At 39.2% G+C, this 14664-nt stretch overlaps 1 protein-coding gene across 1 annotated transcript; it reads right to left on the reverse strand.

The window, feature by feature from the left end:
* Window positions 1–841: 841 nt before the first annotated feature.
* paip2b (poly(A) binding protein interacting protein 2B) lies at window positions 842–13934 on the reverse strand. The gene is made up of 4 exons (XM_067442664.1): window positions 13776–13934; window positions 12485–12642; window positions 1063–1236; window positions 842–951 (listed from the first exon to the last, which is right to left on the reverse strand). Exons 1-4 carry the CDS (start codon window positions 13780–13782, stop codon window positions 895–897), a joined length of 396 nt encoding a protein of 131 aa, XP_067298765.1. The 5' UTR covers window positions 13783–13934; the 3' UTR covers window positions 842–894.
* Between the last annotated feature and the right edge of the window lie 730 nt (window positions 13935–14664).

A 14664-nucleotide genomic window follows, 5' to 3' on the forward strand; every position in this document is an offset into this window, starting at 1 on the left:
ATCAATCTGGTTTGCATAAAGCACTGCAACATCTCACTGGTCTAATACTGCTAATCTAATCTGACACCAGATGAAAACAAATCGGATATGCTTAACAGCATGTTAGTCAAAACAAAACAATGGTGCTATGATGCTACAGCATTTAATGAAGTAAAACTTTGGGGTTGAGAACTGTCAAGACTGAGGTTTAGTTTACATTACATAAAAATCACAAACACAATCAAACATCATGGGACAGAACAAGAAGTCCAAGAGGGAACCTGCTTGTTTTATTTGATTTTTTTCCATTTTTGTTAATGCATGTTGCACACTGTGACAGAACTTCAACGGAGGAAGGAGAAAAGAAACAAAAAAAATGTTTCTGTGAAAATCCCTCAAAAGTTGTCAGCTGCCACCAGTTCTGTCCATCAAAGAATGGTCCACCTGTCAACGGTCCTTGTACTGTCAGGTTTCCTTTGTCCCAGCCCTTTCCCCTCCCACTCTTATGACACACACCTCCCCGCCAAACTTCCTTTTAAAGAAAATAAAAGAGAAGACAGGAAAAAAAGAAAAATGGCAATGACACGGGGACAAATTGCTAGTCACTATCACAATAGTGGAACTCACATAACTGTTCCTCTGAGATTAATACAAAGATCTTCCAGGAGAACTAGTCACAATCTGCAGCGGTCCAATAGGAACATTACACGGAGCAACCCGCCCACGTTATACATGGAGACAGACGGAAATAAAAAGCTTATAGAAGAGCATCCAGCACCCCCGCCCCCCCACCCACAAGCCCCACCCCATCAAGCCCCACACAACCCCAGGAAGATTGAAGTATGTGTGAGGGTGACCCCTGGCCTCCAGCGGTCACATAAAGTCTCTATAAAGGAGCCCCTAACTGGAGGGTCTCTAGTATTTCACTCCTGGAACGAACTCCTTGGCCTCTGGGTTCAAGCTGCTCTTGCGCTGTGAAAGAAAAGAGACGAAGCACACATGAGTACAATATCACCAAAGTTTATTTGAGGTCTACAAAGAGGTTTCCTTTCAGGAAGGATGTGAGATTGCCTTTACACTTACTGCGATGTCTTCTGCGTTTCCGTCACTGACCGACAACCCGCTAAGCTGCTGTTGGATCTGCCCTACTCCAGGAGGAAGGTCTCTGGCAGGAATGAACCAATCCTGATCCTCCTCCTCCAACATCTCCTGGAAGCAGCGTTCAAGAAACTCCTGCTCCAAGAGCTCCTCTTCCACCTGCAGCAAGACATCAGATCCATCAAAACATGTATGAAATTGCAAGGTGCCCTTACGGAGTCATTACGGTAATTCTTCTAACTAGCTGTATGGTTAGAGATGAAGACTAACCCACTGCAAATGGATGTAGAAATTTGAATTGCAAATGTGAATACAAATCAGACGGTCAGAGGTGTGAGTTCATCACAGTCATTTTTTCATGATTCTGCCATCACTGAATACAATGCAAAATAAACGAAGTGTTGCATTTTATAGGCAATTCTGCATAATCACAATTTCACTGCAACAAAATTAAAGGTCTCACTAAAATAAATTCGTTATCCATTTGAATTATACCTACGTTTTTGTAATACCTTACATTCACAAGGATACAGATGTTGCACACGTTATGTCAGCGAGTGGTCTGTGTGAAAGAAAGTGTACCTTTCTCACCTGCCATGTTCTACCAAATAATTTTATAAGATATTAATTAATAACACTAGTTATATTGGTTAAATATTTTCCCTGGTAAAATTTTTGCCATGTATGCTTAACCCTTCATTAAAGCTTTAAATCAAGAGTGGGAAGCGTATCAAACGAGTGAGAGGTGTATCGAATTAGCTGGTTCCAATTAGTGGCCGATCTGTTTTGAGTTAGAAAAATATAATGCGCGCTGTTGCACTCAAGATTTAGTAATTTTGCCTCAGATACAGGATTATATACTGTAATTCCTCAAATAAAGACCGGGGCCTTTATTTACCTGAACTGCCGAAGGGGACCAGCTTTTATTTGAAGCAGGCTTTTATTGGGGGCATGCCTGTATTTCTAATTCCATCTGTTTGAAATATAATTGCTTTATGTACACCGTTTTCAATTTAAAGTGATCTTTCCAGTGGACAAATACCATTGATTTTTTTAGGAAACATTCGCAAAAATATCATACAAGAAAATGCGCATTTTTTGTAACTCCGCGCGCAGCTCCACATCCGAAGATGAACAAGTTCTCTGCGAATCTAGCCGAGCATGACCTCATCACACCGGCCCCCAGTTTGCACATACAAATTAGGTGCTTATATTTACTGAATGAGTCTACAAAAGCAGAAATAAGCCATTTTAAATAAAGATCCAGGTTTAAGCAAATAAATAAAACACGACATTACAGTTTAGTGAAATTAGGAAATATTTAAGAGATTGTTAATTTAAGCCTAGTTCAGACTGCCCGATTTTTGCCCCGATTTTGAGTCGCCGACAGGTTTTGCGAAATCGCCGACAAATACCCGAGATCACAGGCAAATCGGTGCTCGTGCACGCGAGTGACAATCACGCAGTGTGAATAATCAAAGACGCGATCAGAGAGAATCGCCAACGAGTCGCCGACGCCGGTGAGATATTTGGCATGCTAAATATCTGGACCTGTCGGCGATTCAAACTCCTGCTGTGTGAACAGCGTTCTGACTGAAAATTACATCGGCGATGACCGACAGCCAATGAGAGAGTGAGATACAGGGCAGCAGGACGTTCAGGGAGGAGTTATAGAGCAGAATTTCAGTATTTTAATAGATATATTTACAGTTTTATCAAACAGAAACAAAGGCCAAACATTTGCACATCCAGCCACAGCAGCAGCACATTACAAAATAGTTTATTTACCTCAAACTGTCTTTGCAGAACACAATCCTGGCTCCCTCTGTCTCTCCAACAATTTCTTCCGCCATAATCTTTTTTTTCTTTTTCTCCACAAATCAGCGCACATACAGTTTGAAGCAAACGTTGTGCAGTTTATCATTTTAAACAACAATTCAAAGTCTCGCGCGAGAACTCCGGTCTGACGCACGTGTGATCTCGCGTTGTTTACTTGTCACATCGCACGTGTAGTTGGGAAACGTAGTTTGCGCACGGGAGAGAGAGAGAGTTGTCGGCGACTCTTCCTCTTGTTCAGTCATGCAGTGTGAACTCCTCTGTCTTCAAACCATCGTGCAGTGTGAACACAGCAGTGACTGAATGATACCCCAGATAGTCATGCAGTGTGAATAGAGCAGTGACCCGATGAGTTTGAAAATCGTGCAGTCTGAACTAGGCTTTAGTGCATATTTTGTCCTCATGTCACAAGTAATAATATCCAGCCATGGTTTACTGAGTATTACACGATTCTTTTGCGGTATTGGTGAAATGTACTAAAATAATCATCATCACATGTGCATGTTAGCTCACTTCTACTCGCGGCTTTTTACTGTTGGTTTATAGAAGAACAATTACTCCGAATCGCCCTCTGTCATTAGAATAGCACAACGGCAAGCACGTCAAGTATAAACGCCTCGTCCGTTTGGGGAGGAGCGCGCGCAGTCAACGGAGCTGAGATTCGAGGCTTGGGTGCGACCACCTTAAGACATAAAAGAGATGAGAGGCTAATATTAGGTGCGTCTTAATCAGCTCCCTAGTTCAGTAGTCAGGGCACTGATCAGGACATACCGGTAAGTCAAAGGACTGACTCCCTGATCAGTGCCCTAACTACTGACGGAGCAGATTGAGGCGCACGCATTGTGAAGATCGATATCTGTAGCCTGCCTGACACGGCATTTTCACAGACTTCGGATCTCTCATAGACTACAGTAGCCTATTCAAAATGGCACATGCATCTGTTATATTCTCAATTTAATTTACAAAGCAATCCCTGTAAAGTTTTTAGGTTAACTATAAGAGACAAGGATTAGTGTGTATCGCACTGGCATGACTCGCATCGGGGCGCGTGGCATCAGGATGGTTTTACATTAAATTAACGGTATTTAGGAGATTATCCACTCATTTTCCCCCGGCCTTTATTTGTTCGTGCTGACCACGCCCCCGGCCACTATCAGAGGCTCGGCGTTTAATTGACTACAGGCTTTTATTTGAGGAAATCTGGTATATTCGCTTAAACAAGCAGGATATTTGCGTGTGTAAAAAGCAACTGCACACATAAGAAACTGAAACATACTGATAACTATACATTATTTAAGGATATTTCTATTCATTGGGATAGATATACCATGGTCTGTTTAAACACTCAATTCTGTTATAATAATATCACCACCACAAACGAGAATCACATGAAATCCAAACACCAGTGGAATGAGCGATCACTGCTCAGGAGTGCAGGTAAGCTCATCTGTACCCCGAGTAAGAGCGAGATAACTTATGATAGCAAAATGATCTCGAGACAAATGCTTCCTTTAAAGCTCTTTGAGGGTTTATGAACAGAAAACACAAAGTTCTTCACTCAGACTTCACTTAACCGTTATCTTTGTCTCCGCAACGCCTGTCAGTGGCGCATTTTCTCACCCGAGAATAATATCATAATCCAATAATATTATAGTTTCTCTCTACATGAAAATGTGAAACAATACAAAGTAAACACATCAGCCATATCAAACACACACACACACAGGTCGGTAGGCTATATAGCCTATTGACGTGTGTGTGTGTGTGTACGTTCTGCACGCTAACTGACGCGCTCTGCTTTATAAGTGTTTCTTTCTGCTCGTGCTCCTTGAGCTTATAATGCTTTTGTTCTTTAGGAATTTTTTTACACACTGTTTAATGTTTTAAAAACCTTAAGATATAACATAAGCGTGTTGTGTACATTGCCAAATCATAAGCTTGTTCAGAAATGGTGACGACATGTTGAGAGAAAAAAAAGAAAGAAACATCTCTCATTTTCTCAAAATACTAATTTAAATAAACGAATATTCGATTTTTATGAGCCCAAATATTCTAATGCAATATTTTGGGAAAATGCCCATCCCTAGTAACCATAGTAACGCTTACAAACAGAGTGACAGTATCAACCATAGATATGTATACATATAACGTTACAGTCATTAAGTGACATGACATGTGACACACAGAAGCCAATGGCACATCACTATGAGCATAGATATTTTATATATATATATATATATATATATATATATATATATATATATATATATATATATATATATATATATATATATATATACATACACACACACACACACACGTGTACATATCTATGACTATGCACGTATTTGGCTGGCACATCCGTGGAACATGCGGTCTTCATTGGCATGTGTCAATGACATTATCGCGACACATACTGGCACACACCTGAAAGACACCGAGTTGCGGAACATGTCGCTAAGTCTTTTTTTTTTTTTTTTTTACAGAAAAAAGTCGTGACACCTCCAGTAGACTGACAGACTACTCGAACACCTATACTAACGTAACAAAATTCTAAATAATTAGCCTAATTTTGTTATATTTTAGATGTCAATAAAAATTAAAGTCAGTATTATTTTTTTTAAACATGTTATTTGTCATGTCTGTATTTGATTGGCATGTGCTACTGAATGTTTTGTAATAGCATTTGTCACCCATTCTAGGAAAAACACAATAAATCTTCATGGGTCACTACGAATAACAAAAACACTAGTCGCGTCCGTTAGTGTAAAACTTAAATTTTGCATGACATACTGACATTGCGACAATGACATCTAGAACCTCAACAACCCAGCTCACACATTTCACCTCCTACTTCTTCAATGTCTAATTTCACAAAAACAATAGCCAAAAACTACATTTCCAACTGTTTTATTTTATTTTATTTTATTATCATTATGTAATTTAATGCATTAAACGTAATGTGTCTTTATAGTAGCCTAAACTGTGGTTAAAGATGGTGGTTTTATTTCACACGACATGATTCATTTAAATAGATTACATGATTAGTTCAAATAAAGATTGCCTTGTCACTGTCAGTGTTGCCTGTCATTCAAAAATAAATTTAAATTAAATAATCATTGAGTTAGCCTATGTTCACTATATGCTTAAGCAATGACGGGATCTTCAGACTGACGTAAAGACGAGATTGTGCACGCATTCTCTCTCTCTCGCTGATCTTTTGCTTTCAGTTCTCGGTCTCTCTTTTAACAATGAACTTAAATAAATGTAATAATTCATTCATATAAAAACATTGTTCATATAAAAAATTATTGTATTTTATTTATTGTAAAATTATATTTGTTTAAATTATTTTAAACACACAACCTACTTGCATCGGGCAGTTCTTCGCCTCTATGTCGTGCTTTAAAATCCTTTAATGCATGGCTAGCCGTGGATTATCCCTTACATATTAACTGTTGTCGTCAAGTATCCCCATTGCGAGCATGTGCGCTCCTCTAAATTGTCCAGGCGCTGCACTGCTCACGCAGTTGATTGCTGCAGCCTTTGTTCCGACAATATGTCATTAACAACCTTTCAGAAAATAGTTACTTTGTGGATCCCCCTGATTGGCTCGTCTGTCTTTCTCCATGTTTCTTTGACAACTCGCGGTATAGCTTTTAAAAATTGGTTACGGTTGGCATTTTATACTGTGGTAATGATATATACTAGTGCTGCAACGACGCGTTGACGTCATCGATGACGTCGACTACGGAAATACGTCGACGTTCGTGAAATGCGTCGACGCGTCGTGTCAGACGTTCATCTCGCGTAATGTTGGCTTCTGCTCCTGGTTCTATCACAAAAACCTAGACCGCGAATATCAAAAGTATGGGAATACTTTAAACAGAGGCCAAACAGTGTTTCCCACACATAGACTAATTTGTGGCGGACTGCCACATAATCAATAACGGCCGCCACATTCGTCATTCATTCATTTTTACGCTATTTAAAAGACGCACGCATATTCGTTTAGCTGCATTTCCTTAACTTCTCTCTCCGCCCTTTTGCGCGTCTCTTACTCACTCACACACACGCGTTGCATTCGACCGTAAAACAAGTTTTATTGCATTTTGGCGCATTAACTATGACATAGCTTTTAAAATCAGAGCAGTTGAATAACAGTCGCGACACGCCTTCATCACGCGGCAACGCGCGGTCACGGCGCTCATTATAATTCTAAACAAACCAGCGCGGTGTCAATCAATACAGACCAGTGTTTCCCAACCGGGATCCTTAGCAAAAGTTGCGGGGACGCACTTACACTTCGGTTCATCTCGCATCTGATGACGCATCTTTAATATGGGTTGTAACTTGAAAATAATGCTGTATGTATGTTTCTGTCGATGGATACACGTGCTGACTCCTCAGGTACACTACAACAACAGCGATAATAAAAGAAAAACGTGGGCAAAACGGTCTCTCTTTGTAAACTTTATAAAACGCATGCGAGTGCTGCCGTACGTCCGAATAGGAGCAGTCATTTTCACCGTCATCACCCCCGTGTAGCCAGGAGACTCGAATGAGAAGATCTGTCTTTGTGCACTCGTCCCAAAGCGCGCAAATATTGAGTTATCTTTCAAATCCTGTGCTTAAACGGACAAACTCACAAAAAGTATGTCAAAATGTCATAGCCTACTCTATGCCTTAAGTGAACTTTATACAGAAAATACGACGACCATCCGTGGGTCTTAAAGGGGCAGTAGCCTTCACTGCTATGTTTAATGTCAAACAAAAGATAAAGACATCACTCACTGCTCCTGACTGAATAGCTTTTGTAAGTTTAATAAGGATTATTTTTTAATTTTAAACAGTTAAATGTGTGGTTATTTTACTTTTGATTACTTAATTCCATTTCTCTACCTAAAAACTAATGTTAGACCTAACTGACAATCCTGAAAAACATTGTTTATTTTATTCTCATCTTTGCTCAATAGTATTTATTTGTGCTGCTGCTTCTATTTAAGTTATCTGTTCTTATTTTCTTTATTTTCATTTGACAGTAGTCCTTTTTCCCCTGAACATAGCAAATACCGAACTGTACTGAAATGTGAACCCAAACCCGTGATACAAAGTGAACCGTGAGCAGTCTGTACTGTTACACCTCTAGCGTAACTTATGCCAGGGGGTGCCACAGAATTTTGAAAAATTTCAAAGGGCAAAAAAATTAATCGTTAGATTAGTCGACTAATCGAAAAAATAATCGTTAGATTAGTCGACAGAAAAAATAATCGTTAGTTGCAGCTCTAATATATACCACCATACTGCCCAACCCTAGTGTAATGTTTGATTATTGGGCATCTAACATAATGGCCTGGTTTCACAGCTAGGGCTTAGAAGAAGCCAGGATTAGGCCTTAGTTTAATTAGGAAATTTAAGTAGCTTTTATAAACATGCCTTAGAAAAATCATTATTTGCATGTGCAACTCGAGACAACTTGGCAAACTGCAAGTTCCATCTATGCAGAGTTTGCACTGCACGATTTTCAAAGTAGTCAGATCACAGTTCTTTTCACACTGCATGACCTTACAATAGGAAGAATCACAGACAACGGTCTTGTCCGCAACTATTTTCACAACCAAACATATGCGAGATGCGACAAGGAAACAAAGCGAGATGATGCCAGTACAGAATTCTCGTGAGAGACTGGAATTGTTATTAAAAATTAGAGACTGCAAGGAACTTGTGATCCAAGTGAAAAGGAGAAAAAGAAAATATTTTTGAGGAGGAATTGACTGAGGAGACGCGGCAAGCAATGACTGTGTTCTGCACTGTTCCAAAGAGAGTTGGAAGGAAAATAAATGATTTTGCAACGTGCTGCTGTTGAAGCTGGTCAAGCACATGTTTGTTCTTTGTTTGTTTGATATAATTGCAAATACATCTATTAAAATACTGATATTCTGGTCTAGAACTCCTCACAAACTTCCCGCTGCCCTGTATATTGCTCTCTCAGAGCGTGTCTTCGATAATTTACAAAGAGTGATTGTCATTCGCGTGAACGAGCAGTGATGTGACTATGATTTCGAGTGGTTGTCTGCGATTTCACAAAACCTGTTTACAAACAAAAATGGGACTAAAAAAACAACAAAAAAACAGCATGAACTCTGTATTAGTTAAAACTGCTCAAACATGCATTGTAGCCTAGGACTAGCCTTGTCTTTAAAACCAGGGGAATGATAAATGGGGGCTTTCGCAAAAGGTAGTTCTAGGAACTAATCACCAGGGTGGCTCTGGCAAGCCATGTTTCTTGTTGTGACTTATTTTGACAGCGCGGCAGACCTTTATTTTGACGCCGCTAAGAACACCAGAGCACAGCTATTAGCGTTCGCGGAGTGGTTGCTGTCTAATGTCACTAGCTGAACAGAAATACATAATCATGTTTTGCTTGGCCCCTTCAAAGTTTCATTGGATTTTATCTTGAGCATAAAGGCTGAGAGGTCCATCCATTACTACTCTCCATGTTCGTGGATTTAGTTTCGGGAGTAAATATATAAGCCCTGTTTCCACCAAAATTACCCGGAACAATTTGTCACAAAAACTTTTTTACAGGAACTTTTCTCCCCCCCAGACCTGCAACTGTCTGTGTTTCCACCACGATTTAAAGTTCCGAGAAGATTAGGCAAATTAGTCCGGTGATGTAGGACTGCACGCGACTGCTCCTCCAAGTCATTGACGGACAGTAATCATTTTTGCGCGACCGCAAAAATGAACAAAAAATTATGACATTTTTTGTACCGATTGAAAGATTTAGTGGATTTAGTGGTTTACATGAGACGTTATCTAAACCGATCTGGTGTTTACATGTGATGACTTTCAATCGCAATAATTTTGTCACATGCAGTTTATCTGCCGCATTAAAAATGTCAACGCCGGTTTCTCCAGCAGCTGGAATGTGTTAACTGTAGCCATAGCAACTCTTAATGGCCACCAGGACTAATACAGCATTATATAAGCTATTTATTTGTTGTAACATGTAATAATCATCTCAGAAAAGAAAAAGAAAAAATTCTTCTGTCAGGCGCAGTTAAAGTAAAAACTGCCTGGGGCAATATACGCTGTGTCATTATTCCAACATTATCTTCATAACTTACGAAATAAAAAGTTTAAATTTTAGAAAATTAGCTTTCCTCTCTTGCCAACATGAGCGCGGCGCACGCTGTCACGTCATGTAAGGATGCACACTTAAAATTAATCAGTCAGGTCGTTTGAATGGTGAAAAATAGACTAAAAATGTAAAAGTATGGAAGAGATTCAAGCTGTGCTGCTTTTGCTGGTTATGTATAGGTTTACTAAAGAGTAAATTAACAATGACAGAAAAGAGCACTAATATGCAGATTCAGCAGCATATTCAGAAAGCTTGTAAAGCTAGATTTAAAATGACAATGTATATATTATTATCAGTTATTACGGACATTGCACGTGAGATGGCTGAGACGAAGGCGCGCCATCAGACAGAGAGCAAGACTGATATTGAACGTAGACCGAACCTCGCAAAAGACTTTTAAAAATGCCGGTTGAAATAAAATGCTAAACCAATCAGCATGTTCAGCGCCCAAGTCCTGCCCTCGAAAGTTCCTGAACTTTGAAAAAGTACTATCCGGCGAGCAGGGCCGTTTGGAGGGGGAAATATTTACCCGGAACTTCATTTAGACCCTGGTTCCTGCGGTCAAAACACACCGAGTACCACCCAAAGTTCCTGGGTAAAGTTCCTGCGGTGGAAACGCGGCTATAGTCTATAATCGGTGTGTATAGACAGCTTTTTTTTAAATGGCGGGTGCTAGAGTTGTGTGTGCTCGGCCAATCAGCTGGTAAGTTTCTATTGCTCCCATTACTCTGAAGTAGGATCTACATTAGTTCCCCTAAAGGAGTTGCTAGAACCTGTGGTGCAAACACGCCAAAATCCAGGTACTTCTGCCAAAAGTTCTAGGAACTATGAAAAGTATCTTCCAGTGTGAAAGTCCCTAATGTGGTATCCTAAAACACATCTGTCTCAGTGCTTATTCAGATTTGTGTTTTTAATATTTTAACACTGGAAACAAAACCATAGAAGGAATTTTTAGAACTTGTAATTAATATATTTATCTAATTTTTTGAGTGCATCACTGAGTTTGATCTCAAGCTCTGCAGAATTAAATTGTTCCTCTGCTCTGCGATATTGTTTGAGTATTGAGATTTGCGTAAATGCGTGGAAATGTAATTAAAATCAATAACTACCAAGCCTTGATTTTTAACCATTAAAGAAAAACAGCGAGTCTATTAACTTAAATGTAGTATTTATGCTCTCCATTTGAAAAGATTAGACTTTTTTTAATACCTATTGTTAATATTCTTGCAGTTATAAAACTAAAGCAAGCATGCCGTTTATTGTTGTAAAGACTAAAGCGCCCCATTATGCCATTTAAAGCTTCCTTATTTATTTTTGGAGGTCTCCTACTAGAGACCTCCTACTTTTACATGCATTCAGGGGCATTCAGGGTTTAAAATAAAAAAAAATACGCACTATACAAATTTACCAGCACCTAATTTACAGTTAGATTCAGTCTCTCTAGACCCCACCTTACCACCAGCCTACTCTTCTCTGATTGGTCAGACAATTTGTAAATACTATTATTCTGAATGTGCTTTCGGAAATGTCTCACTTCTGAGGTTGTGATTACGAGCTTGTCGGATTTGTTGGAACAGGTATCATGGAGGACACAAGGTTTATTCTTGCCCATTTATTGGGAAAATCTTATCTAATAGCAGCAACATTTTAAAATTCCACTTTCATTTACCCATCCTCATGTTGTTCCAAACATTTTTTTGTGAGTTTTTTTATTCTGCTGAACACAAAAGATTAGATTTTAAAAAATGTTGGCAACCAGACAGTTGACAGCACCCACTGACTTCCATAATATACTATTTTCTAACATGAAAATCAATGGCTACCATCAACTGTTGGATTACCAAAATTCTTTAAAATATCTTCTTTAGTGTTCAACAGAATAAGGAAACTCATACAGGTAATGAAGGCGAGTAAGTGATAAAATCATTTGAGGGTGAAATATCCCTTTAGAAACAAAATGTTAGGTGTCTCATTCACTGACAATCATATAAACAGTCACTGTCCCATCTAGATAGCTTGCTGACAATTATAGAATATCAGTCAAACACAGGCTATTTTAGCTGTGTATAAAACATAGAATACCCTTCAAATTATTTTTCATGTAAAATTATCACTGCTTTGATGTCAAGAAGGGGTAATGTAGCAGTTATGGAAAATATAAAAGAAAAAATAGTCACAGCAGCAATCGTTTCCCCCCTCCTACATGTTTAAAATGTATGGCACACACAACTCAAGAACTTGGGGATCAAAACGATCCGAGAGCTTCCCAGTTTTAAATGAGACTTGACAGGGCATACATGTCAAATTTCCAACTAGGAAATTCATATTTATGGTAATTACGATAAAATGTGAATGCTGTATACATACAGTCAGCATGCATTAAAGTATTCTCTTCTGAGTTCAGAAGAATAGCATGTTCACACTGACCTGTCTATTGTACTCCTCCTCATTCTCCATCCACATGTACTCTGCAAAGGGGTTGGCATCCCCCTCCTTGTGTCCATTCACAACATTCTCATCCTTCCCTTGCCCACTGCCTCCTCCTGGTGTCTTTGCTACCTCTGGACTGTTAATATCAGCAGGTTCTGTGGGTGTAAAATGCAATATTATTATTCAACCAAGAACAAAGTAACCCCCCCACCCCCACACACCACAAAAGAGATGCCAATGCACACAAGATACTTTTGGGACACTGCATACAACTAGTACATGTTACATGCATAAGTAAAACCTCAATCATTAATGGTGCACGTGATAAAGGAATTATTTACTATGTACATAAACCATAATGCATAAGAAAATGTGATTGTGATCATAGCCAGATTGATTCGTCCCTACGTGTTTGGATGATATTCTCTCGAGCATAAACACGAAACTTACTACCAACTTAAGACGTTTTATATTACAAACTGAAGGCACAGAAACATCTATTAAGCTCTTCTAATACCTGCGACGCGACACAGTGCATAACGCACATGGTTTAAATATTATGTAACTATCTGTTACTATCTCTATCATTGTGTTGCATAAATGAGACAAAGAGGAGGTCAGTCGACACCATCTTTCTCCACATGGATTTGATTCATTGTAACGTGAGGCCTGGCTAAGGCTCCAGGGATAACTATCTATAGTACAAACCACAATGTGTCTCAAATTAAAACAGCTCCCTTTTGCTAAAGACATTTCCTGCCTTCGCATAATACAAGTTAAACAATTGTTCTAACTTCACGTTTGGCGAGCGTATTGCGAAGCTATGCGTGTTAGCTCGAGCCACGAGTGAGCCGTCACAACAGCGGTGTTTCCGCGTGAAAAAAATGTTGCCTGGTCTAACAGAGCAAGGTTTATTGGCATATCGAAGCAAAAACTAGTGCTAGCTCTGTTAAATGGTTAGTTTTAAAGGCTTCCGTTTAGTAAATTAAGAAACACAACGGATGCGTGAGTTAGCTAACGTTACACGACTGCATCACATACCCATTACTAGGCCTCCATGTTCCCTGCGCTGTACAAACACTCTGCCAAGTTAGTATATATGGACTTAATTTGCTTTATATTGTTTGTTAATTGTACTAATTAACTTATAGCTAGCTACTCAATGCATTCAGCGATGGCTACCATTTCACAAAACAAAGAGAGAGAGAGAGAGTAGCATACCGCATTTATAAAGTCACAAGATTAAACATTGTTCCTTTCAAAGATTTGAGTTGTCAATAGAACTTACCCGGCATTGTAACACTTCTGTCCCTCTAACTATCACCAAGTAAGTCGACTAAAAGAGGTAATTTTCCTGTTTGCAGCGACACCGTTACCTGGCTAGATTTCAAGCCTACGTCAGAGTGCTCATGTGGGCCTTTCAAACAAACATGTCGCTGGCGCCTCCAGTTGGTCATCACCGGTATTTGAAAAGCTCAGCGGCCACCGGCTGCAACATCTTATTTCTGCAGGTCCTGTTGGTACAGCTCGTACAGCTACAAAGATTCAGGCGTGTTTGCAAGAAACTGTCAGGCTAAACATTTAAAGAGTAGGCCTAAATAGAAATATATAGAGATCTTCATAAATTGGTCTTTAAAAAAAAAAAACATTTCCGGCCTCTTTCATTTTTCATCAACAATTTTGGCTGGGATTTATCAACATGCTAAATAGGGGAAAAAAATACTTGGTTTCACGCCAACGTCTTGACTATACTTAGTAGTAGTGAGGGAACCTCGATGTAAGGGAACATTAGCAGTTTAAAAATCACACGTCTGAAAAAAATGTGCACAGCAATTCGTTTAGTGTGGATAAACCATTACGAGACAGGATTGATTTTAGATGTCTAACCAGACATGTTAACATAACAGACAAGCTACTAAATGTAATTTAGTATAGGCACACTTGTGAAAGCGAACTGAACCAAGATGAAAATTCAACATTGTAACAAAATGTCTGCATCGGAACAAAGCAAATTTTATACAAGTCTGAAAGCGCCCTAAAATCCAAATGATTAAATTAACTAGCCAATAAAACATATGATTTGACTCCAGCTGTATTTACTGGTCTATTTGTAACACTCCCTGGTGGTCTAGTGGTTAGGATTCGGCGCTCTCACCGCCGCGGCCCGGGTTCGATTC

The sequence above is a fragment of the Pseudorasbora parva genome, chromosome 4 (assembly GCF_024679245.1).
Source record: "Pseudorasbora parva isolate DD20220531a chromosome 4, ASM2467924v1, whole genome shotgun sequence".
NCBI classification, from domain to species: domain Eukaryota; kingdom Metazoa; phylum Chordata; class Actinopteri; order Cypriniformes; family Gobionidae; genus Pseudorasbora; species Pseudorasbora parva.

Coding starts and splice junctions, on each gene's coding strand:
- paip2b (XM_067442664.1), bottom strand. Junction 1,237..12,484: donor AGGAGGAGTACAATAGACAG/GTCAGTGTGAAC, acceptor GTCTTGCTGCAG/GTGGAAGAGGAGCTCTTGGA. Junction 952..1,062: donor GAAACGCAGAAGACATCGCA/GTAAGTGTAAAG, acceptor TTTCTTTCACAG/CGCAAGAGCAGCTTGAACCC.